This window comes from Protopterus annectens, chromosome 7.part0, assembly GCF_019279795.1.
Source record: "Protopterus annectens isolate FY-2018-M chromosome 7.part0, PAN1.0, whole genome shotgun sequence".
Classification (NCBI taxonomy): Eukaryota; Metazoa; Chordata; order Ceratodontiformes; family Protopteridae; genus Protopterus; species Protopterus annectens.
Genome location: NC_056739.1, coordinates 856,791,037 through 856,818,702, shown reverse-complemented (window position 1 = coordinate 856,818,702; position 27,666 = coordinate 856,791,037). Strand labels below are relative to the sequence as shown.

Here is a 27,666-nt window from a genome sequence, read left to right as displayed (position 1 = left end):
AAAGGAGAGATATCTATACCAAATGAGTGCAGCCCCCAAACATCTCCAGCGCCCAAGTGAGAACTGCTCTCTCCAAAGCAAAAACACAGCATCCATGGGACCCGATGGTGTCCCCGGCTGTGTGCTCCACGAACTCAATGAGGAATTAAACCCACAGCTAGGACAGCTGTTTAATCAAAGTCTTACCTCTGGATACGCACTCCAGGAGTGGCGCACTGCAACTGTGGTCCCACTTCACAAAGGCGGTGCCTCCACAGACCCTGGAAATTACCGCCCATTAGCTTGACAAGCCTTATCTGCAAAGCCATGGAGAGGATCATAATGGACCTCATAAATAAAGACATAGGGAATTTGCAGACTTTGGATCCAACCCAGTTTGGCTTTGTCAAAGGCAGATCATGCCTTTTAAACTTGGTTGACTTTTGAAACAGTCACCAAAGCCATTGATGAGGGAAAGGCAGTCCATACAGCCTACCTCGATCTGGCTAAGGCCTTCGATACAATACCCCACTCGGGTATCATTGAAAAACTCATCAGCTTAAATGTTAACCCATACATCACAAGATGGGTTGCAAACTGGCTGAGTGACAGAACCCACAGGGTCAGAGTTGCTGGCGCCATGTCAGACTCAAAGCCTGTCACAAGTGGTGTCCCACAGGGCTCAGTCCTGGGCCCACTCTTGTTTGGCATCTACTTTTCCAAGTACAAGCAAACACAGGAGGGTTATGGCTGACAAAGTTTGCAGATGACTGCAAACTGGGCCATAGTAGAAAACACATCTGACACAGATATCCTTCAGAAGGGTCTCACAGAAACGGATAACTGGTGCCAGAGCCACGGCCTAAAGTTAAATGCCAAAAATGCATAGTCATACCCTTCGGGAAAAACAAGGTTACCCCTAGCTACCAAATAGGTGGCAATCCACTGAGCACAGAAGAAGTTATCAGGGACCTGGGGACCCAGGTTGATAGTAGTCTGTCATTCGACACCCATGTAGCTAAAGTAGTTAGGAAGTCCTTCTACATTGCCCACCTTATCATGAAGGGATTCTCATCTAGATCAAGGGAGGTCATAGTCTCCCTTTACTCATCACTCATCAGACCAATGATTGAGTACAATGCCCCATTCGGAATGTATCTGACCCGACACTTGCAGCAGCTGGAGAGGCCACAAAAGTTCCTCACCAAAAGGATAAAGGGTCTCAAAAATCTGTCCTATGCTGCCCGACTGAAAGAACTCCAGCTCTATTCAGTCGCACGCTTGCTCAGAGGTGACCTTTGCCTAACATACAAGGCCATGTCAAACCCAGATTTGATGAATATGCTTCACCTCAAAAATCTAGATCCATCAGAGCCACAAGGGCGGAGACTTAAACCTCGACACGGCTATTAATAGGACGTGCTGGAGGGATAGATTCATCACCCAAAGACTCCTATGCTGTGGAACAAAATCCCGGTACATGTGAGGCAGAGCACCTCGCTGGCCTTGTTCAAGAGAAATCTTGACCAATGGATGGGAGATCGCAGATATACCCCAGGAATTACCTCAGTGTCACTGCTCGACAGAGGCACAGCAAAATAATGGGTATAGTTCCCCATACTAAAGGGGTGGCGTAAGCCACAAAACAATGGGCTAGGCTTATAAATGCCCTCGGGCAGATAGCCTAGTATGAACCTATGAACCTATGAACCTATAAAGTGTTCCTTGCCAAAACTGATTTCTGATTCATCATCGAGTTTTAATATCAGTAAATAGCGGGGTTGTGGTCAGCCTTGTTTGATTTAGGCAGTGAACGTGAAAGGAAACAAAAAAAAGAAGATTTGTGCCAGCTTTGGAAGCTGCTTGCGGGAACAGGTAATGGCAGTAGTGCTACTTCGTATAGGATTACATTGTGTAAGTATCAATAGAAACTACCTGTGTTCCTGAAACGTAATCAGTATAAACTGGCAGTAGAAAAGACTTTGAAGATAACTTCTGAGTCTTGCATGCAGTCATTACAGTTGAGGTATGCGAATTTCGCAACCTCGAACATCTGGTTGCGAAAAATATCAAACATTCAAAAGTGTGACCATAAAAAGAGCCATCTAAAATGATCAAAAATATTCAAAAGTAAAATTAATTTCTATTGCAGGAGGGGAAGCTACCCTGCACTCCTCACACTACACTACCTGCTAATTATATATAGTAACTCCAAGATTATTCAACAGCGGGATAAGGGGAAATACCTTTACCTTGCCGCAAAGCAACTTCATACAAAAGGCTGCTGGCAAAAACTTCATTTTAAATAATGTTTGTTCATACACGCATTTGCTTTTTTTTTTCCAACAATAAAAAATGTTTGCTCATATCAACAGATATATATATATATATACATATATATACACACAGATAGAGATATATAGCTACATACATAGTCACACACACACACCCAAAACCTCATGAAAAATTGGAGTGCTATTACTACCTTGAGAGTGGAAACTACAAATGCACAACTCTTACATGTTCGAATTTCTCAGTGCCTCAATGACACATAGGTTCGTGCCTGCACAAACACCTACAGATTTCCAGAACTCAGAATCCCCTCTGACTTTCAGTGATAGGGGACTGGATAAGCTCTGCCCATCACAAGAAGCCTAACCCTGTCACTGGGATTTAGTTATTCAGGCTTTCAGTGCTAAGTAGGACAAAGCAAGAAGGACCAGTTGCAAGGATTGCCTGAAATCAACCAGATCACAGCCATAAAACATCAAAATAAATAACCACAGTCAAGCAACACCACAATAAGGATGGATACCAGCAAACAGTATACAAATTAAGGGGGTGGTGGGTGCTACCACTGAGGCAGTGTAAAATTCGAACTGCACTATTTTCATAATTTACACAGCCTCAGTGACATATGGGTAGATTTCCAAAGCTTACCCTAAGTGGTTGGAGGAGGGAGAAGGATCCAGGAGACACTGTAGAATAGTCCTTGCAAAGCCTGTTCTGAAACTTGAGAAATAATCCAGTTTGTAGTGTTTTGTAAAAAGTATGATCAGAGAACCAAGCTGCAGCCACAAGAATGCTTCTAGAGTTCACATCTTTCCAATATAACACCAAAGAGGATAAGGTTGTGTAGGAATCTCCCTTAATGGAAAAATCAACAGCAGAGGACAACCAGCCAGCAATAATTTGTTTAGAGACAGACTGACCCTGTGCACTTCCAAGATATGCAGATTCTTTTCTCCCTTGATTTTACGTTCTGGAAAGAAAACTGGGAGAGTGATGGCCTGATTCAGGTCAAATTCAGAAGCAACTTTTGGCAGAAAAGAAGCATTAGTGTGTAAAACAATCATGTCCTCAAAGAAAAGCAGATACAATGAGAGCTTGCAGCTCTAAGATGTGCAGCTTGCAGATGTCAGAGCAAAAAGCAAAGCAGTTTTCTAAGCAATGAATCCCAAAATTCAGCCTGAAAGGCAAGTTCAAAAAAAGATAAGGTCAATTTTTCAACAACAAAGTAGAGATCGCAAGGAGGAGGAGGAATTTGCTTTTGAGAACACTCCCTTCATAAATTATTTTGACCAGATAATGAGAAGGAAGAAGGAATCATGGGCAAACCAGCTGAGAAGACCACAAGAGATGCATATTGATAGGCACAAAGTATAAGCTATCATTGAATAGCTCACAAAAATATTTCAAAATCAGAGGGATAGACACCATATCAGTCCCTCTAATATCAGTTAAGCACCACAAAGAAAACCTCTTACTCTTGTTAACTTAAGATTTTCTAGTTGCAGGATTTCATGCCTCCTTCGATACCTGCTGCACATTCTCATGGAACAAGTACCTAAAAGGTATCAAGACAGACCCATCCAGCTGCTCTAAGTTGGGGTACAGCAGTCGCCCCTGACACTGTATGATGAGTGCCAGATGAGGAAGCTTGTGGTAATTCCCCTTGGCAAATTCCATTAAAATGGAGAACCAAATTTGCCTGGTCCAAAAGGGGTCATCACAATAATCTTTAGTAATTCTTTCTGAAACTTCAGAAGTACTTTGGGTATCAGTGGAAGTGTATAAAGGAACATTCCCATTCAAGGAAAGAGAATGAGTCTGTCCTCCAACCATGGCTGCAAGGATGTCTCAGAGTTTTCCAACTGCCTGTTTTGAAAGGAGGGGAACAGATATATTTGAAGTGTTCCCCACATCCAGATCAAACTCAAGCAGACCTCTGTCCAGAGTTTTCACTCTTGAGGGTTTGTCCAGGATGTCTGCCACTATGTTTAGCTCTGACAGAATGCATGAGGCCTGAAGCATCAAGGAATGCTGTAGGGTTAGCTCCCAGGCCATCAATGCCTACCTTCAAAGAGGGTATGGCCTTGTACCTTCTTGTTCACTTACCACAAGGCTGTGGTATCGCCTGTGACCAATAACAGGGGACCTGGAAACTATAAGAGGTGGAGAACTTTTATGGTCTGAATCACTTCTAACATTTCTTTAATATTTTTGTGCTTTGTAGTGTTGAAAAGACCCCATTTGCCTTATATACTTCAACTCGCCTATACACTACTTCCCAAAATTCTGCTTATGTAACCAAGCATACCTTCTCTATGTAAAAGAAGCAGTTGTATTTCTAGAAAGTGTCTGCACCTTCCAAGAAACTTCTCAAAGCAACTTTTGAAACCTGAGTCACACTGAAAATAATCTCATTCTAATAATACTTTTGTTCATTAAGCAAAGATACAGTAAAGTCATCTAAACTCTAAGCACATTGTAAAATAAATTTCCACGTGAAGCCCTGAAAATTTAAAATTCTAAAGGCTAAATTACTAGAACAGACCAACTTTTTTCCCCTGAGGTTAGAAGAAGCCAAGGCTTTCTTGTCAGAGTTGGCAGATGGAGAAACTGCAGCTAGGTCAGCTGACAAACGAGCAAACAGACGCCAAGGTCAGAGTACACAGTGCATTTCCTCAGCCTTTTTAAGAAAATGGTTCACTAGTCAAACAGGGTTTCACATGCAGTTTTATAAACATCTTCTAAGACCGATAACAGAGGAGGAACAGCCAAATGTTTGGAATCTCATCCTCAGTCATAAATGATGCCAATTTCTGGCGTAGTTCCAGATCGCTTCCAATTAAATACATGTCTAAACCTAGGTATCATCCGTGGAAAGGTGAATCGTTGCTTGGATTTTTGAACCTACTCACATTCCAGAGAGTCGGATGGGATGGACTCAAGACTGTTCACTACTTTATATATCAGAGTACCCATCAAAAAATGTGACATTAGACCGATTTCTAGAGAATGTAGCCCCATAGTTATTCTGAATAAGAGCAGAACCTCACAGATTAGCGGACTGCAAAACAATCAGCTAAGGAAACCATATCAGCCCAATACATAGTAATAACAACTGTCTGTTGTGTGATAAAAGATTCTGTTTCTTCTTATTGTTATGAACTACACTACAGAACAAAATATTGTCTGGCAAGGGGTCTCTTACTCCAGACCACTCCTACACCTAAAGGGTTTAGTTTTCCAGTACCCGAACCAGATACTGGATAAACCCTGGAGGATGTGTCTGACTCCCGTACCACAGAAGACTGGAGGCTCACAACAGAGGGTAATGGGATAAAAGGTAAATGGTCTGCAGCCTGAGTTAAGGCAACAACAAATTCACAAACTGCAGACTGAAGCATGGTTTTGTTGCTTTTTTTTCCCTTTTTAGGAGCAATTGAATTAGATTGGGGTTGGGAGGGGCAGCAGTATCATAATCCATCAAGTTAAGGGAAAAAAACACCATCCAGAATAATACACTAACACAATTAAGGGTTGACCAAGATCAGCAATAGTAGAAAATATAAACTATGTTAACACACAGCAAACAGGACTGAACTGCATAGTGTAGTAAACAGCACACACACAGTCACAGTAACAAGTAAAATTCAATTGGCCAAATAGTGACAAAAATCAAATCTATGCCCTAAACTCAAATAGAAACCTTTTAAAACAGCATAAATAAGTATTTACTTAGAGATTCTCTTATCAGAAATAAAAAAAAATCTCCACAGAAAATTCAAATAAAGTAATCTGCAGTTATATTGCAATCTCTGTGACAGGGTAGGCTTCCTCTGATGGGAGGGGTTAATACAATCCCCTATCAGAGTTGGAAAAGTGGATTTTGAGCTCTGGAAATCTATCAGTCTACATGGTTGTGCAGGCACAGAACCCATATGCAACTGAGACAGCGTGAATGATGAAGATCAGTAGTGCTTTTTCACACAGATATAGGTCAAGGAAGGAAACTAGTAACTGCGGCATGGCCACTTTCGCTTCCATCCAATGGAAATTCATAGCAAGCTAGGTGACTTAATGTTAGTAGTTTCTGGAATTCACTAAGTTTTCTTCACAGACTGGTGAGAATGTTAAATTGCATGGAAGACAAATAAAACATCTCTTTCCCTATTTTTTCACTTTATGCTCATTAAAATCCACCAAGTTCATTCCAATACTCTCACTTAACCTATTTCTTTCTCCAGGGGCAAGGACACTATGACCAATTCATCTGCCTTGGTGACAGAGATAAGCATGCCAGGAAAAATGCTATCACTCACATGGGAGTCCAGACTTTTATTCTCTTTCTTCTTCTGATTCTACCATACACATCTCCATAGATCCTCAAGGGAATGCTCACAACAGACCTATGTGAGGTGCATCACCTGCTTGTGTGAATGACATGACCTCAAAAGGTTCATTCTCTCTGTGCAGCAAGGACCGCATGTACACACAATCCTTCTCCCTTCCCAGAAAGCAGACAGCAGGTATTGCCTTATAATTTTGTCTTCCCACCAACTCCTCTAGTTACCATGCTACAAAATGAACACAGGACCTCTATACTGCAATCAGAACTTCATCCATTTATGCCATAGAACAGGCAAAAATGGTGAGATACCCAGCAAACTATAAAGTCAACAATAACTGAAGGTGGTTGTAAGGTAGTCAACAACAGGTTGCCACAGGATCCAGTGTTATGGCTGCTTCAGTATATAATACCTACAGTCAGAAATTATGTTGGGGTTTGAAAATAAAACTGACCTTTGTGCTAAAAGTATCAAAAAATATGTCTTTAGTTACATCTGATGAGATCTGTAAACAGCAATGGAGTCTAATGCAAAAAAAAAATCATACAAGGCAATGCAGCTGGATATATTAAATACAAAACATACTAAAAGAAACCTTTGAAGTACACAAAGACATTTGAGTTCCAATCACTTCCTTGGGAAGGTTCAATCTACACAGGATGAGCACCTAATGATTCCACTAGATGTTAACCATGCAGCAAGTTAGAGCTGTCCCCTCAGTATGGGTGGAGCTGGTAGTGACCACCGACTCCTATCCTGCCCCACCAGCTTGTATAGGTGTTGGAGATGTTATGTGAACTTGGGTCACCTGTGATGTAATCCTTCACACCACAAAGCTGGTCTTGGCAATACTAATCAAAGTAGCAAGAAATCCCTTTTGTTCACTGCTGTCAGATTCTTGGTTGAATTACGATTCATATTATCATGATATTTTCCCAGGTAAACGACATATACATAAAGTGGTGGTGGTACTGCGGTAGCGTTGTCGCCTCACAGTAAGACGTTGTCTTGTTCTATTTTCAGCTAGAGCGTCTTCTGTGTGGAGACATGCATGAATGGGCGTACCTTCGTTGAAGGTTGTGCGTCAGGGCCGGCAACTCGGCACGTAAAAATCTACTGCCAATCATTAGCGGACCGGAGTTCCGCTGTGGCGACCCCTAATCGGGAAAAGTCAAAAGACACAACAAACGACATATACATAAAGCAATACTATTACATTTGTTCACTATAACCTATCTCTGCAACTTTTTAATGTATTTTCTGTTCCAAAGTTCTCATAAAGGCATGACATTACTTATGTGAAATAATATAAGTTAACACAGACCTCTACTAAAAAGATTTCCATGTCAAAGAAAATTTTGTGCAGTACTGCTTCATATGATTTCTGTACCATAAATGTGCATTATGCATACTGTTTTAGCAATTATACGTTCATAGGTATGTACTAGACTACCCGCCCTTGTGGGCTATTTTTAAGTCTAGCTAATTTCTCTTTTTCTGCTTGAAATAACCTATCGTGTTTGGTTATAGACTGGCCTTACCCAACCAATGGTTGAGAATTATATATTAACCCCAATGGGAATAACTGGGATCATACCATTAATAATTGGAGGGGACCCATGCATAGGATAAAACATTTAGGACTGCCTCTGTTCATAAATACTACAGGGGGCAGTTCTTGGGGTAAATTATCCGTTTCCTATGCATAGATATAAGTTACACTTTAAAATGGACAGGGATGAACTTTGTTTCTGTGGATGGGGAGTCTGTTCTGTAGTAGCAGTATCCTGTGCAAGACATACCTATCTCGCTAAACCGTTCTGTTGATGTTGCAGAAGAGGTTTAGATCCGTAGACTGAATATTTCTGATGCCATTTTGTGCATAAATCTATCGGTAATGGATCGGAGGATGACTTGTATTCCAGACAGGTCACCTCATAGCAGTCTCTAGGATACAGAGTATACTGACAGTAGTTTAAGTCAGTCCATGTAGGACATGTTGTTTAAGTTTTGTATCCGTTCAGTAAGCTATCTCTATAGGCATTCCAGTTGTTGCATGTGTCTGGGCAGATACATGCCAAATGGGATGTTATAATAACTGACTGGCCTAATGAGGGTTGAGTAAAGGGGGACAATGACATCTCTAGGGTCTATATTAGAACACCGAACATTCAAAATTTCATGTGTTCTAATATCGAACCCTATGAATTGAAAATTCAAAACATCGAACATTCAGAACAGATAATTTTTTCCTAGGGAAAAAATTTGCTGTCCCAAAACACATACACACAACACAAGCACACCAAACAAACAGCAATTCACACACATACACCTAAACTCTTACACCTAACCCTACACTAAACTATACATACACCACTAACTATCCACTTCCCTTAACCCAAACCCTAACCCTAAGGTCCGTCACTATCACACAGTCACCTCACCCGCGCCCTAACCTTAACTCACCTACCCCGCCCTAATCCTCACGTACACACAATCGCACACTTACCTGACCTGCGCCCTAACCCTAACTCACCTAACCCGCCCTAACCCTCACATCCACACAATCGCACACTTACCTGAACCTGACCTGTAACTTTCCACCACAGCGCTGAAAATGCCAAAGCAACAGAAAATGACAACCGAATTCTTTCCCTAGGAAAAAATGTGGTTTTCTGTTTCTTCAATATTTTCAGCATTCGCCGAAAACAGGTCGATATTAGAACACTCAAAATTTTGAACGTTCGGTGTTCTAATATAGACCCCATCCCTATATCTAGACATAAGTTGTGCATTACAGAAGGACTTTCTTACAAGAATAGGCACATGTTGGTAAAAAGTTAAGCCACTCTCCACATAAGTTCCCGAAATCATGAGCAACTGGGTCAGTTCTTTAGGGGTGCATTATCAATGTAGTAGTTCCCTAGGGTAGATGACTTTCCAAAGGTTACAATATGCTGCGGTAGCTTTGTCGCCTCACAGTAAGACGTTGTCTGGTTCGATTCTCAGCTAGATTGTCTTCTGTGTGGAGACATGCGTGAATGGGCGTACCTTCGTTGAAGGTTGTGCGTCAGGGCTGGCAACTTGGCACGTAAAAATCTACTGCCAATCATTAGCGGACCGGAGTTCCACTGTGGCGACCCCTAACCAGGAAAAGCCTAAAGACACAACAACAACAATAATATATTTTTTGGCATTTAGTTTCAGACCATGATTTTGATACCTGTTATTTGAGATAAACCTTTCTGCAGGATGACCTAGTTATTTGGGGATTCAATGACTGCTCCTAGCTTGCAGTCATCTACAAGCTTTTCTATTATGCCCGAGTGTGGAATTGTTTCTAAAGCTTTGGCCAGGTCAAGGTGTATACAGGGGGTACTTGTATATTACAGTAACCGGATTTTGAATGACTCACTATGCAGTTCTGCTTGGTACACAGGGGGCAAACAGCTAAGTATAAGTGCAGCAGTGTTATGGTGTGAGCTGGATGTATGGTTTGCGGATAGTACTGGAAGTACCACATTTCAACATGCAAAGCCGACGGCGTTTTTGTTTCCCACTTCAAACGTCGTATAGGTGCCTGGAGGCTCGACAGTAGCATGGAGATTGAGCATATTGGGCTTTGTGGTTGAAAAACACGTCCCTTTTTCTCATTACTGTGGCATGCTGATTAATTTCAATTACTTTAATGGCATATTGTACAGTGCTTAATGGTGAATTATTCTCTATCATTTTAGTTTCTCTTTTCTGGCATATTATATAGTGCTTAACAGTGAATTATTCTCTACCATTTTAGCTTCTCTGCTATCCTTGTGTTCCTAGCATTGGAGCAGCATGGTTCCAGAGCTTATTCATCTGCTCCCTGCAGTAAGAGGCCTGGCATGCTGGTAGAGCTTGAAAAACGTCTGACTGCTTCTTCTTCTGTGGTCGAAATTTTAACGCTGATCACTGTGAATATACATTCAAAACATTATTATTTTTTTCTTTTTTGCAGCTTCAGATTCACGCTAAATGTATTCTGCTAGGTAAGATTCAAGCTGCAAACAGAATGCACAGTTTTCAATCTACATTGATAGCCATCACTGTAACTTTTACCCCACAGAAGGAGTAACAGTCAAGCGATCACGTCCGTCATTTTCCGTTACAACTTTTAATGTAATTAGTGTAGCAAACAGTACATCATAAAAAAGGTGGATTTTGGTACCCAGACAAAATGAAACTTTGAAGGACTGCCAGAAAAGATAGAGACAGTGATCCCTTTAGAATCTGGTTGTGATAATACTAAGTACCATACAGTGTGTACCATTTTGCTTTCATCCATTGTTTTGGAGATTTAAAAAAAAAAAAAAAACACCAGGCTGAGTAAGCATGACCTGCCCTTGACCAGTCCAAACTGAGATGTGTCTAGTGTTTGAAGGTTCCGGATGTCCTGAGTGATTATTAATTCCATGATAATCTTTCCAATGCTTTGCATGTGAGGCTAGTCAAACTTACGAGTCTGTAACTGTCTGAGTCTGTGGATTGTCCTCCTTTATGCAGGGGAATGACTGTAGCTGTTCCCCATTCATTTGGTACAAAAACAGTATGGAGGCTAAGATTGAACAGTGCTGTTAGGGTTGTGGCTAAACTACTTGAATAGACTGAGAACTCCATCATACCTCTCTTCAAATATTCTAGGGAGGTATACCTGAAGTCAGTGACACCAGCATGATCTATGACAAGAGTCATACTGGTACTTGTTGTTCAAGGACTTGCGTGTCTGCGTGATATGACAGATCTGGCAACTTACTGTCCCTCTTTTCTTGCTTAGCCTGTTAAGAGGCACATCTGTATGTATAAATAAACAAGAAACTGGAACAAGAGCAATGAAACAGCAATTTATTGAGGCAAGGCAGAATAACTTGAAAAATTAACACTCCACAGAAAAATTCATGTGTTTTTGTCCGAGCACCTCCCAGACTCCATCAGATAAAAGGTGCCACAGCAACCCTTCGAGAAAACCACAGCTGGCCTGGTACTAAAAGCCACTCAGAAATGTAGTGTGTGCCTTGCCTCAGCTGGAGAGAATTTATTTTTGATCGATACAACAGAAATCTTCCACAAAAGAACAAGAATGTCCTTAAGATCAAAATTTTACTGTTGACAAAATCTGCCTAAAGTAATACAACTAGTGAAACTAGGGAAATTCATCATATTACAAAAGCTATTAATTGTTGTCTTGTTGTTGTATGTATTACAATAGTGACCTATAACACAAGTTTTTGGTTGGGTTAATGGCTGCCTTATGGGATCAGCATCTGTAACTTTTCAACTCCTTGTGCTGTGTAAGGAAGTAGGTTTAATATGCCGAGTGTGCATTGTGCATGTGTTGTGTTTTGGAGGTCTCCAAAAAAAAGTGTGGGGTCAAGAAAATGCATTATCTGTTTATCATAATGAGAAATTTGCAAGAATTAGTCCAATCTCATTAACCTTTAGGCCTAAAGTTTCAGACATTAAGACCAGTCATCACTCCAAGCTTTCCCAGGCTACTGCACTTCTCTTCCTACCCTATACCACACAACAGAAGCTCCCCTTTTCAGATATAAAGCAGTCATACCAAACTCAGCAGGAATGAAGGAACCAATTACCAAGCCTTAGGAAATGGAAAAATTGTTACAGAGAACAGATACATTCCTAAAGATGCACTGTTATGACAAATGCATAACTCTTAAGATCTGCCATGAATGGTCCATCCCCAGTTAACTCTAGGATAGCATCACAAGCTTTTCCTAATGGGAGATCATAGGCCAATATACACCTCAGCACAGCAGCCCAAAAGAGGTCCTGAATCTGCAAATAAGTCCAACGTATAACATTTGTCAGATGTTTTCAAGGAGGACCAGTTAACAACCACTCAGATATCACCCAATGAAACATTCTTGGAAAAAAAACAACAAACAGGCTACAGCCCTTGTAGAGTGAGCTTTTAGAAAGCTAGGGAACCATTTGTCATGCAAAACATAGCAAAAATGGATACAGGCAAAGCAATCTGGACAGGATGGCTCTGTAACCTTTTGCTGTAAGGACTTCGGATTAATCTAAAGCAAAAAAAGCTTAGGATGTGACAGGCAGAGTGCTGTCTAAATACTGTCTCGGATAATTAAGAACACTAATGCAGTGCATCAAATACTCCCCATGGTTAGCAGGGTTCCTATTAGATGACCGAAGATGCATTATATCGAATGCGTCTTGGTCGAACCTAAAACAACAAAAACGCAAAATAGTGAAGCGGCTTTTAAATGAATTCCTTCCCAGGGAAAGAATTTGCTTGGCCACTTCCATTACTTTGCCGTTTTCGGCACTGTAGTGCGATCTCGGAGTTGGTATATTTAAGTGGGGGGTGTGGGGGTCACAGCCCCCCTCATTATGTATTATATCAATTTTTTTCCCTTGGAAAAAAATCCCTGTTCTGAGCTTTTAAGATTGTAAGCTTTTGCTTGCATGGGTTCGATTATTCATCATTTGCTTTTTTAAGCGTTCAATGATATAATATAGACCCTGGTTAGCATAAAAAGGAAAAATAAAAGTCACATGAATATTATTACTAAGGCAGAAGTCTAAGGCTACTTTCAGCATAAAGGACTGGTCCAAAAGAAAGAGTTTTGTTTTTGGTCTCCCTGGACCTTATTATTACTGGCCCAGACCTCAGTACTCATTATCCAAGCCGGATCTACCAGCCACTGTCCAGCTCCCCCTGACTTACGCCATACTTGCTGGGGGTTAGTAAATGATCCTGAGGGTGTCTCCATTTCCCTTCCCCTCCCATGCTAGTTGATTACATCTGAGGGCAACTCCCCTCTTTTGGAGCATGCCTACCCTTAGGGAGCATATCAGTGAATGCCCTCCTACCTGGGATTGGCACACCTGTCCCTTTCCTGCTTCTCCATTAGTCGCCTAAATTGCTAATGGAACCTGGGTCAGCTGGGCCACAGTCAGGGGCTCTATGTTACCAGAGTGGCTGGAAAACACAGTCTTAAGGAAAAAATGGTAATGTTGTTCAGTGGAGAAAGCATGAAGCTCAGAAATCTTCAAGGCAATTTTAATGGCTACCAAAAACAATGTCTTTCAAAAACAATCTATCTGTATAAAACAGGCCAATTCTAAGGAGGCTTGATGTAGCCCAATATACAGTAAAGGTACCAAGAGGGAAACAGCACTGAAAAGAGAGGCCTCAAAAGAAAAGTGCCCTTCAAAATGGCCTTAGATACCTCCACTGAAATTGAGACCCATCTTAGCCACAATGAAAATTGTAAATTATAGCCAAGTGGACCTTTCCAGAAAGAAAAACTCAACTAAAAATCAAAAATACCAGTGTAACTTCTATTAATGTTTGTGCACCTATGTCATTATCTAAAACATGAAAATTTAATAAATGCATCTAAAAATACCAATGTAACAGTACAACGTGGCTGGGAATGAAGCAGGGAAGGGGTTGGGACCCCCCCCACCCCAATATACCCCAAATGGAAAAAAAGTGCTAATTTTTTCCCTATATCTTTCCCATGTACAGAGCTTTTGAAAAGCAGAGATAATGGAAACAAATGTCAGCTATCTGAAGTGGAGAACTGGGTTCTGAGCTGCAGGAAATGTATTTCTTGTTGAGACCTTTCCAGTGGGTGGGACAACAAAGTTTTGGTGGGTCTCAGAAAAATGTGCTTATCGTATGCGGTAGAAGAAAGGGGAAGAGACATGCTAGAATAATCCTTGTAGCCCATTACTGACCCTATTTCTGAACAGCTTCAACTTGTGTGGGGAACTTCATCATTTGAGGAAACTAGGGGGGGGGGGGGGGGCAGGAGCATGCTAGACTACAAGTCTGCCCAAACATCCCTCAAGGGTTTCCCTTTTTACTGGAAGAGAAAGAATTCTTTGCATTTGGCAGTGGTTTGGGATGTGAACAGGTCATAACAAGATGTCCCCCCAGCTGCAGAAGATAATCTTCACCAATGCGGAGCGGAGGGCCCACTTGTATGGTGTGAGTCACATTTGCTCACTTAATCTGCTGATGGACAGGATTATCATGAATGTGAATTGCACACGTATCACATTCCCAACTTTTGTAGCATCCTAGTACATGGAATAAGGCTCTGCCCCCCCCCCCGTCTGTCGATATACCATACAAATGGCATACTTTCAGCACGCTTAAGAAAAATAGCTGTCCTCATCTCTCTCTCTAACACAACACTGTGAAATAAGAATTAACTAAGTATCCACATTCCTTGAACCATCTTAAAACTGCAGTGTCTCCCACCTCAGCGCTGCTTTGCACATAGTGACTGTTGCCTGAGGTTGGAGGAGATAAAAGGGTCTGACCAACGAAACCTACGAGGTCATTTCTACTAGTGCTAATCTAACTGCTGGTAGAGGGACATAGCAGCCATTTCATTATGGAGGACCACAATGTCTTTACCCCATGCAGGTGCACATTTTCATCTACCTATTAATGTCTACAACCAACAGATGGCTTGGTAAGCTGAACTGCTGCCCCCAGGCATCACCATCCCTGCTCTAAGGGAGTGTGGCATTCTGCAAGGTGCTCCATCCCTCCTAGGGCAGACATACGCATCCTCCTCTACTACTTCAATCAGCTGCCAGAGCAACTCATTAAAATCAGGGTTGCTTGGGTAAGAGTCATTGCTTATCCCTTTATGCTAATGGAGTGGATAATGTTTTCCTCAGTGTTGAACAGCCACCCAGATGGAATGAAATGTACTCAACTATCCAGAATGTTGCGCAATGCTCCAGATTTTTGCCTCATACTTTTGATCGGTTTGTCATAAAGTTTGTGGTTTTCTTGCAAATCAGTTAAGACTGATATCACTATGTATTGACAGACATTTGAGTGTCAGACTTGGCAGCCTTCAGAAAATGCATGAAAAAACTGTTATGCTAGCAACGTTCTAAGTTTATATAAGCAAAATTTAAAATTTGTCTCTGGTTTTGTTTTTGTCCCTGCCATTACTTTTGGCTTTGTCTTGAGTTCTTGTGCTAAGAGGTTGAGCATTATGTTCCAACTGTCAAATGTCTTGGTCCTGGTAACCATTACATCTGACTGCTTTACAAAAACAGCAATGCAAAGCAGAAAAGGCAACAGCTGTTGTGCTCATCAAGAGCTTACCCAGTCTCAATGCAATTTAGGCTGAACATAAAAATGTACAAATGTACAGTAGTATTTTTCAGGTTTACCTAGGATTAGACTTAATCCAAGTAATCACCTCACCACTGTACTCAAGCTACAAGGTGTTATGCCCCCCCCCCCACCAAAAAAAAAAGAACCAGCACTAATATCCTACTCCTCTTTCATCTGATGAGGCATCCCAGATGGCACTTTCAACTTTAAAAGGTGTGGCACCTAGAATCTTGCTGGCTTTCTCTGATGGGTGGGACATCAGCAAACAAGGATAAGGGGACAATGCACAAAGAACAAGGGAATCCTGTAACCCCTTGCCATGATGATCCTCCACAAACAATTGGAAGTGACTGAAAACCACATCTCCTGATTCATTTCCACTGCCTTCCAGATGGAATCAGACAGCAAGCACTCAAGACTACTTCAGTCTTCCTGGAGAGAAAGCACGGTTGCGAGAAGGTCACATAAACCCAGTCATGATCATTGTGACTTTTCTGTAAGCAGTCAAAAGAGGGAGACCCCCCCCACCCCCAAGAAAGCCTTGATTTTGTTTCTGATGAAATCACAAAAGGCATCTACTTTTCTGCCATCATCATCAACCCCCTTTGCCCCATTTTATACATGGGTGTCGTGTTAACTGTTGACATCTCTCTTGATTCAATGCTGCACTCCTGCCTTCTTTGACATTCATGCCCGACTGCCACAGATCTTCTCTTACACAATCCACCTCTTAGCTGGAAGTCCTTGTTTCCACTTACCTTCTTCATGTCTGTCCCAAATCTTCATCATCAGATTGTCTTCTGCTTTTCTGCACATGCCCAAACCAGCATAATCTTTTCTCTTTGATCTTTTTTGCAACTGGAGCTACTTTTGCTTCAGCTCTTATGCCCTCATTTCTTCATCTGTCTCACGGTGCGCATCCTACCACCCGTCTTGGACACTTCATTTCCATCACTTCTAGCTTCCTTGTCTGTTTTGCCTTTACTGCCCAGGTTTCTGAACCATACAGTAGTAACGGTCACACCACTGTTTTGTACACCTTACTTTTCAGCTTCTTTGGCATTTTTTGTCATTCAGTCACTTGACACTCTGTGCCAATTGGCTGCAGTTCCTCTGATTCTAGCTTTCACCTCTTCATTCAGATTTCTCTTCTCTTCAACCACCCCTTCCAGATACTTAAACGTTATTAACCTGTTCCACTACCTTCCCATCTGTCACAATTCCCAGGTTCTTCTTCTGAATTCCTCAGTTTGCTGCCATTACCACTGTCTTATCTATACCTAGTTTCACCCCTTGTGTCTTCAGTTTTTCATCCCATTCTCCTATCCTTTGCTGAAATTTCTGCTCAGAGTCTGCCTGTAATGCCACATCATCTGCATACAGTAACTCTGCTGATCTGTTCCCTCCGACCTGTTTGCTTATGTAATCCATCACCAGTATGAACAGCAGTGGGCTCAGAGCTGAACCCTGATGTACACCCACTCCCACTGGGAACCCCTCTGTAAGACTGAACACTGCTTGTACTTGAGTCATTAGGTCCTTGTACACAGCCTGCACTAATTCTTCCAATGTTTCTGGGACTTCAAACCACTGCAGTACTGCCCAAATCAGCTTTCTTGGGATCTTGTCTTATGCTTTCTTCAAGTCTAGGAATGCCTAGTTGGACTCTTTCTCATCTCTAGCTTCTTCTCAACTATCTGTCTCACTGCAATCATGATGTCAGTTGTGCTGCATCCTGATCTTAATCCAAACTGCTCATCTCCCATGTGTTGGTCACCACTGAGCCATTTGTCAGACAGAAGTCTAAAATGGCCTCTCCTTCTTTATTCCTGTTGCCTCACCCATGTGGACCCAGGCAGTTCTCATATCCTGTTCTCTCTGTTCTGATATGTGCATTCATATGACAAATTACTAACACAAATTCCTGTTGTCTTGCTTTATCTAGTAAGTCATGCAACTGCTGTCTGAATGCACTCTTTTTCAATGTCACAACCCTGCCGAGAGGCATATGCTTAGATTATGAATAGTGCCCTATCCCCATTCTGGAGTCAGATTACCATGATCTGTCACTAATTCTGACGTCTCTCTCTCTCTCTCTCTCTCTCATCACAATTGCCACGCCATCTCTAGTCTGTCCTCCGTCTAAGTAGTAGACTCTGGATCCCAAGTAAAAAAGTGGCTTTGTACTGCCCTTCCATCTTGTCCCCTGGAAACAAAGGATGTCCATCCTCCTCTTTATCACCATGTCATCCACTTCCAAGCTGCCTTCTGTCAGTGAACCCAAAATGAGTGTAGCAATTCTCAGTTCATGTATAGCGGGTTGACTGGTTTTACATCCAGCTTTGTCTAAATAGAGCTAACCCAAGTAACTCAAGCTAGGCCTATTAACACTGGCTAGCCAGTAGCTTACTGACCCAGGGCTGCTAGGCTTTATGACAGGCACACACTGGCCAATAGGGGCACAAACACCCCTCCCACAATTTCCATAGTTCCTTGGTGTAGGTCAGAGTATGCTGGGTTCTCAACCTACTTAGCATCGGCAAATACCCATACCCATTTGGTGATATTAGTCAACATGACCAAATCACCTAGACCAAATTTTTACACAGTTAAGTGGTTAGCCCTGACACAGCATGCAGTTTATCAGTGTTCTCATATCTTGAAGATACTGTGCACCACAGTTAATGCTCAAAGCTGTTGGTCTGTACAACTCTTCCCCTACATAGACACCATCTAGACTTTCTGCTGCTGCTGCCCACAACTCCATTCTTGGGTGAGTTTAATATTGAAACATTCATAATGTTTTTGGAAGGTGGGAGGAACCCCACAGAGACACAGGGAGAACATGCAAATTCCATACAAGCATTTGTTGTAGGTCAGGATCAAACCTTGTACCTTATGCATGGTAGGTGAAGACCGTAACCTTAACCATTATGCCAACTGGTAAGAGGATACAAGCACAAAGACCCAGTGGCTTTCTGGAAAGTCCCTTCAGGGAAATGATACTGGGAAAGTGCACCAGGAAATGATGCTGGGAAAGTGCACCATTCTCCCACTGTTGATGCATTATGTCTAGGAGTTCTCAAAATTTGGTGTCATTCTGTGGAATGGTGGTAACATTTGTGTCTTCCTCCACATCTTTAGCATCAGATGCAGAGGACTCTGAAGAGAAGTCATGGTGGTCTCTCTTATATGTGGACTTTCTTGAGGACCTGTAAGTAGACACTTGTGAGGAAAATGACAATTGCCTTTGGCATGAAGTGTAAGAATGAACTCTGTTAGAATCCCTGGGCTTGCTGTCCCTTCTGGGGGGTCAGTGGACAGGCAGAAGCTACACCCAGGGGTGAAGCTCATCTTGTGTAGACTAGGTGGCTAGAACAGACCAAAGAGTTGAAGGGATACAAACATGGGAGACAAACTTCATGCATGAAAAGGAACCAATGGCCCCACTAAGGACAAACCCAGAAATGTTGATATTGATGTCAACAAATGACACATAATGAAATGGCAAAGGGCACAGTTGGTACAAATGGTTAGCTCCAAAAACAATTAGCCAAAAGTGACTGACAACAGCCCCAAAGAGAATAAATGAAACCTTTAGCACAGCAGTAAAAAGGAGAGAACCTGAGAAGACTAAAGGAGAAATTATCATCACTGACAGTATTCGAGCCAGAACTCGTTTCAAAGGTATTACAGACAGACAAAATGTCACTGAGGAGGAGGATGTAATGGATTACATATGGACAAGGGTGGAAGGAAGTGCAAACTAGCAGCAGTCAAACTACCAGCCAACTGATGCTGCACCAACACAAATTCCTCCACCAGCTTTCCTCAGTCTAAACTGACTGCAAGTAGAGTAGAAGCTCAAATTGAAATCACTGTCCTCAGAGATGAGACGTCTGAAGTGACTCTCATGTCTCTGTCCAACACAGAGTTAAGAAATGAGAAGGGTAAGCAAGAAAGATTCTATTTTTAAGAGCAAAAAAAGTGGGCTTTTACCCAGAGAAAAAGAGGAGCTAGAATACTATTCAAACATCCATTAAATAGCCTTTTCTGTGAAATAAAGGAGAGTCAAAAAGCGATAGAGAACTTGTGACCTGCTGTGATTAAAGAATATAGCAACACATGCTAATCAGCCTGCTTCCATTTTGGAGAAATATGTTGAGAGAAGGCATGCAAACAAACTATGGAGAGGGGAACTTGTGATGTGCATTATGCGATGGGGAGAGGCGTGCAGCAGTCTTAGAAAATCTTAAGTGTCAAGAGTTCCTAAGCCTGCAGCCTTAGCCCTAGAGATGATTGAGGAAAGACTCATTCTACTAAGATATAACTTTCTTGCAAGCAGTGCGTCAGCAAGGGTAATTTAGCCTTCATCTCTCTACTGCAAAAATAAGACTGTTATGCTGGCAGCCCATAAGAAAGAAAGAATTGTTTGGAAAATGTAGGAATACCTTTATATGAACTCCATGGAAAACGATAACAGAGGAGGCATAAATGTGTAAAACAGTCACTAGAAATAACACTAAAAGTAAAAATGAAAACTAATATATTTTCTTCCTCTCTCTCTTTCTCTTGTTATTTTTAGGTATTGATGATACTTTACTCTGCCCAGTAACAGAAACAAGATATCAGGGACACCTAACATATCTCCGCCTTGACCAAAACAAATTAAGGAGGAGTCCATCAGGATTATTTCTACACCGCTGCTTTCCATTTCTTCACAATATCTTCATTGGGGAACAGAGAATTGTCATCACAGAAAGACCTCCACCTGTGATTCGCATAGTTACAGAAATTTTCAAATTTACTCGAGCTCCAGAAATCCGGATAATACAAGAAGAATTTACAGTTACAAACATAGTAGACTATTAAAACACTGATTTCTTTTTGGATAAAAAAGTCCTGCTCCTGCACAGACATTTGTAAGCTGACAAAATGAAGAGCATTTACAAGCATTTACTTAAGAAATATTAATCTGCAGTAAACTGCACATTCTGAAACAAAATGTATGTTTATTTCACTGTTTTAAAGAGAAGCAGCTAGTATTAACTCCACAACAAAATATTAGATATCAGTTCATAGCTGGTTTAACAAAATGTGTGCATCTAAATATACAGGCATATGTGTGTGTGTGTGTGTGTGCGCGCATTTCAGTGTATGACATAATAATTGACCAAAATTAATCAAAGCCCTTCCTTTCAATAAAAAAAAAAACACTAAACCATAATCTTTGAAAAAGCACAAGCAAGACAGCAAACCAAAAGAACAGCTCCAACCGAAGCTTTAAATAGCTGCGAGAAAACGGACCAAGTAATGCTTTCTACTCCTGTCTTTCTTTTCTTGACTTCTATATCCAAACGTACACAGCAGTGTGTTACTTCAATAACAAAAATGTTTTATTAAGCGATACCATCTCCAGTGAAATTTGGTTAGTTAAAACAACAAAGATAAACGCTTTTCGTTTTCAAAATTGCGAAAACTTTTTCAAGCAGCTTAATCTCCGCCCCTTCTTTCTTTTTATACCATTCATGTCATCACATAACATTAAAGTTACAATACAACTTAAATCAAAATAACCCTTTGGAGTTCTAAAAAGTTATTTTTAAAAATAAGAAAAGATAAAACAAAATGAAATAAAATAGGCCAAAGTCTTTGCAATACATTCATTCATCATCTAAAACCTTTTAAAACATTTTAGACTTTGCCATCACTTAATCATGTTGTACAGTCTCTAACCATTCAGTCCCTATACTTGTATAGATATGTTCTCTCCATTCCATAGTTGCGCTTTGCACCTCGCATGATTTTATTTATGCTGCGATAACTTCTGTAAAGCGCTTAAACTATGTAATTTTGTTTCTTAAAAAAAAAAAAAAACATATAGATATATATATATATATATATATATATACACATATAGGAGTGCTGTACCCTATCTACTACATTAAACTACATAGTGTTCCCCCTTAACATATTAATAAAAACCTTATTAAAGGTTTAACATGTGTATTGCACTAAGTTAATGTACGTTAAAAAATACTATTCATATTTTAATAATAACCACTCTTCTACACTTTCTTACCCTTAAACCTATTACACATTGTTAAACATAAACTCTGACATATGTGAATACATAGTTATACCAAAAAATACATTGTGTTAATACACTGAGTGGTCTATATCTAATTTAACCATTTTGATCTTCTTATGACAGAGCTCTGAATTATCGGTAGTAATACGTCTTAAGCTACTGTTCATTGGTACACTCAATGTACCAAATGAAGTGTTGTATTCAAACAACGTAAATTACCGAACACTAGTTATAAAAAATCTATTCTTAGCTTATACTTGCCCAACTTGTTGGAAGTTAGTTCTATGTAAGCTAAGAATGTGAATTACAATTTTCTGTACCTACTCACCTACCATTGTGATACGATACTTGATTCTAATAAAATTTGTATCAAAAAGGTACCCCAATGTATGTATATATTGCGTTACCATTAATCAGTGTCTTGGGTCGATTTCACTCATACTTGTGGATAAGATAATGTAACCAATGTCAATAACTTCTATCTAAATTCTTTAGCCTTAGAATACATAGAATCGAGGACATCTCATTAATCCCAGGATAGGCACATGCATTCGTAGTCAACTGCCACATTAGTTCTAATCTTTCTAATAAAAGGCTGTCTGGCCCACCGCTTTCATCTATTTTTATTTGATCAATGACTCAAAACTTAAACTTGTGTTCTGGATATTCTGTTGTATGCCTTGCCAGTGAGTTGTCAAGTTTGTTGTACTTTACACTATATAGGTGTTCGTACATTCTTTCTTTGAGTGTCCGTATAGTTTTACCTATATAAAACGCCTAACATTGTTGACATTTGGCTAGGTATACTATCATTCTAGATTGGCAGTTGTACTTAATTTTGGTATTGTATTTAATATTACGAATACTAAATGTCCGTCCAATATCTATGTACTTGCAAAAGTTACACATCAAAATTTTGTCATCCCCGGGTTCTTTATTATTTTATTAACTTGATGTTCAAAAATAGTTTTCATGTTTCTACCTTTTTTGACAATTAGTTTAGGAAATTCTGTAAGTTTTTTCCTTACATTTGGGTCATTTTCCAAAATTTCCCAATTCTTATAAATGACTTTCCTTAATTCTTCTGCATTAATGCTATATCGGGTAATAAAACTATAGCTAATGTGACTACACTCTCCTTGATTGTTGCTGTTTATCAGTACTTCATGATTTCTCTCATTATTTGTATTTTCAAAATCGAGGATAGGTTTATATATTCCTCTCTTTCTCTTAATGTTGATTTCATTAGTTAAGTCATAAATTAAATAATGAGGATACCCTCTACTCTGAAACATCTTGTCTAACCTATAGCATTCAGTTTGAAAGTCTGTGTCAAGGGTTACCATTCTCGCAGCTCTTACCAGCTGTCCCTTCACCACTGATCTTTTTTGTAGAATGGATGACAGCTGGTAAAGTGCAAAAGGCTGTTGGAATAGGTCTCCTTTCTAAAAATAGTGCTAACATAACTATTATGTGCACTATCCTTCCTTAATTCTATGTCCAAGAAGGTAATCCTGTCTTCACTGTAATTCGAAGTGAACTTCAGAAATTTAGTAGTGTTGTTAAAGTAATGAATTAATTCTTTGGATGTATTTTCATCATCTTTTATTATGACAAAAATGTCATCCAGAAATCTTGTATAATAATAGAACATATCTTTAATATGTGTTTGATTCACAATATGTTCATCATCCCATTGGGCCATAACTAGATTTGCAAAACTTGCTCCTAGTGGGGAGCCCATTGCAACTCTTATTTTTTGCAGGTAAAGGGCATTATCAAATGTAATAAAGTTGTTGGACAAAACTATGTCCAACAATTCCTCCACTAGGTTGAGTTCACTGCGTGCCATTCCTAAATTATTTAATTTTCTAGAGGCCCATTCAATCCCTTCTAGGTGAGGGATGCAAGTGTACAAGTCCTTTACATCAATTGTCATGAAGTTAAATTGTTCCTTGTATTCAAGCTGGTTGATGTCTTTCAAAAAGGACCACGGATTTTTGCAAATTTGACTTTCAAACTTTATGTACTTTTTCAATAAAGAGTCCACTACTTTAGCAAAACTGTAAGTAATGCTGTTACGTGCATCTACTCGTGGTCTCATTGGGGGATTTTCTATATTTTTGTGAAGGCGCACCAAATAATAGTGGAATTTTTGGTGTTAACATAGTCATCCAAATCTATTTTCACTTCTGTAAACAAGTCACTAATATATATTTTTATTCTGGCATAAGCAGTGTTCAATTCATTCCCTCGAGACACTAACACTAAACCACAATCTTTGAAAAAGCACAAGCAAGAGAGCACACAACCACATGAACAGAATACAAACAGCTGCATACATTAGCCACATACCCATCAAAAAACTAAAAATGTAAAATCAAAACTTATAACTGACAACTCAGCGCTGGCAGCTCTGTAAAATAATTAAACACAGAAAATACATTTTCTTTCTATTTTGCCTTTTTCAAACAAAGGTGGGCCTGTCACATGGAAATGTAATGTCTTCATTATCGGAGGTAAATAAAAAAATGCCACAATAAGTGTTTACATGGGGAGGGGGAGACGGGGACTGTCTCTCTCTATCCCAATCCTCACACAGGTAACTATACAGGTTCTCAATAAAATGTGAAATCAACCAGTTTTTTTCTTCAATTTGTTTTTAGCCTGCATGCCTACTGACTATCAAGCTTCCCCTTACTGACCTTGAGGCCATTCATTTCACAGTATTGTGTATCCTTAACATAAAAGTGAGAACCAAATGGCAAGGCTATCATTCAGGAAGGGGTACAGTGGTTCGTTTTCTTCCAAACTATGAACATGCTAGCTATTAACTAACAGTTCTACAATGATTTGTGTATTGCAGTTAAGCCTAATAATTACCTCTTGCCGCATCAGTGAAGCAATTACATACTGCCAGCACTTTAATATTACTGCAGGAGATTGGGAGGCATGGCACAGATTTTAGCTTTGAAAGTTTATTTATTTATTTATTTGTTTACAATTTGTCAACCAGGTAAATGAGCTTGTCAACTGACCCTTTTCAGTCATGTCTCAGATTTAGTAAGGATGGTATAAAATTGCATTTAAACGAATCATACAATGATACAAGCAGGGCTAATAAAAGTAAAACAGTGTTAGCATATACATACAAGGTGACTGACAGCATACCACATGATAATGGCAGTTGGTGCAGAAGGTTAAGGGTGTGAGCTGTAGCTCACCTTGTACACTGATTCCCACAGCCCTCACTTGCCTGCCCTATTAACTTGAGCAAGTCACTTAACCCGTCATTGCTACCTGTCACCCCTGAAAAAACGTGCGTGTGTAAGTAGATCTACCTGGTTAACAAATGGGTAAATGGAATCATAAATAACCTAAAGGCCATAAACACCGATCCTGATGTTGTGAGATGGATATCTGACAGGCTGAAGGACAGAATGCATGTTGTCTGAGGGGATGATGCCGCCTCAGTCAGAGAAAAAGTGACCAGTGGTGTCTCTCAGGGCTCTGTGTAGGGTGCTCTCCAATCAGTATTTATTTCTCAGATCTCAAAACAGAGTATCGTGATCTCTGACTGACCAAGTTTGCTGACAATTGCAAGTTTGGTGCAACTGCCAAAATCCCCTGTACATACTCAGACACTTCAAAATGAGCAAACATGAATCATCACTTGGTGCACAGAAAAAAAAAGGACAAACTAAATGCCAAGGAATGTAATATCACCCTCTTTGGGAAACAAAAGTACACTGCAACTTGCTGCATTGAAAACACCCTATGATTATTTGAATCAATGATTAGAAATCTAAGGACATGGGTCAGTGTCTATCTTCAAACCATCATGTGAGAAATGTAATTAGAAAGTCCTTACATATTATCCAACTAATTGTCAAGGACATCTCCTCTAAAATGAAGGAAGCCATAGTTTACATATATTCTGGCCTAGTAAGACCCAATATAGAAAATAATGTGCCTTTTGGTGTGTATATTGCTAAACACACTGAAAAACTAGAAAGGCTTCAGAGGTTTCTAACCAAGAAGATCTCCAGTCTCAAATATCTCAGCAACCAGGAGAGACTGGAGTCAGTGACTCACTGCTCTATATCATACAGGCTCCTCAAGTGGGATCTAGGCCTCTCCTACAGAGCCTTCAGGGAGTCAATTACTCTAGAACATTTTTTCTTGACAAGTCTAATAGTACAGCCAATAACAGAACCAGAGACCTCAACCTACATTAGGAAATAAATTGAACCAGATGGAGATAGAGTTATGTGGAATAGGCTCCCTTTCCATGTCAAACATTGCGACTCCTTGACATCCTTCAAATATAGCTTGGACAACTGGATGGGTTCCCTTAAATCTAACCCAGGGTTTACAGGCCTTACTCTTCTGGCAGAGAGTGAACATGGCCTTTGATCTACCTGCCTTGCGTATCTTACAATCCTAAGGTTTTTTTGGTTTTTTCCCATCTTCCAAAGACATGTTTGCAGGTAGACTAGCAATGATAAATTAGTCCTAAGTAGTTTTGTTCCCCACATTCAAATGACACCCCTAACTTGACTGAGTTCTTGCCTAGCAACCATTCTTTGCTGGTTAACTCTTCTCTATTCCTGAACTACATAAAATTTGGAAAATATTATAGACACACATTTTACATATATTAAAATTATACACACACAAGTATATATGTGTATATAATATATATTATTGACTCAGATAAAACATTTTCACAAACAATGCCACATATACTCTTGAAGGAAAAGGAAAACTGAAAGACAAACTGCAAATACAAGCAGACATACTGAAATACTAGAGTATAGTTTTAACATTATTAATGCGTTCCTGCTATAAAACAAAGAATATTCAGCTCTGTTACTGATCTTTTTCCCCTTCAAAAATACAGCTAAAAGTTAAAGGAAATTTAAATCCATTTTCTACACTATACAGCTTGTCTGTATTTAGTTTGAATACTGGTGGGTTTCTCATAGTTCAAAAAAGCATGTATGTTACTTAACAGAGGCTGTATTTACAATAATTAATAGACAAGAGTAACTCCCATCTACATAGTGTCACTGTGAGCATAAAAGTCAAGTGAATTTTCAGAAAAGGCAACTTATTTAACGGTCTTAAACTTTATATGTACTGCAGCTTAACAGCAGTCACAAAAAAAAATTTATGAAGATGGAGAGAAATTATTCCCCATGCTTATTGTAAGAGGAGTTAGAATCTCCAAAGCCAGAGTTCTACAGAGAATGAAAGTATGTTTGCTTTCCTAAGTTTGGAGTGGCCAATTAGAAAGAAGAAACAGTGATGTATTTGACTGAAACAAATGAAATGATATCGTAATTATTGTTAATCATGAAATTTACAAAATACTTTTACTGAAATGGAGAAATACTTAGTTTTCATATATTTTCACAGACTGCATGTATGGATTATGCAAAATGGCTAAAGCATCTCAAAAATGTTTTAGAAAGATGCAAAAGTTTTTTTTTTGTATGTATTACACATATGACTGAACTTTTCTATCAGTTATATACTGTACTGTTTTCACAGCAGGGGACAAAACACTAACACTGTTATTAATGAATATTTTCATTCATATTAAATAAATGAAAACCTGTGCTACACAAGGAGTGACATCTTATGAAGGAGTGAAAGCATCCTATTTTACTGTATGATTATCATCAATAAACAATGACTTGAACAACCAGTAAATAAAGCAGAAACAAAATATTTGCATTCACACTGCAAACTTCACCCACAAGCAATAAATCAAATCCGATGATTTT

The 27,666-nt window shown here is 39.8% G+C and overlaps 1 protein-coding gene across 1 annotated transcript in view; it reads left to right on the top strand.

The window, feature by feature from the left end:
• The window catches only part of OMD (osteomodulin), a 120,841-nt gene extending 93,320 nt beyond the window's left edge, over positions 1-27,521 (top strand). Inside the window, exon 3 of the mRNA XM_044077408.1 lies at positions 20,369-27,521. Coding sequence (XP_043933343.1) covers positions 20,369-20,655 — 287 coding nt within the window. The 3' untranslated portion in view covers positions 20,656-27,521. The remainder of the gene's footprint in view (positions 1-20,368) is intronic.
• The last annotated feature ends 145 nt before the right edge of the window (positions 27,522-27,666 follow it).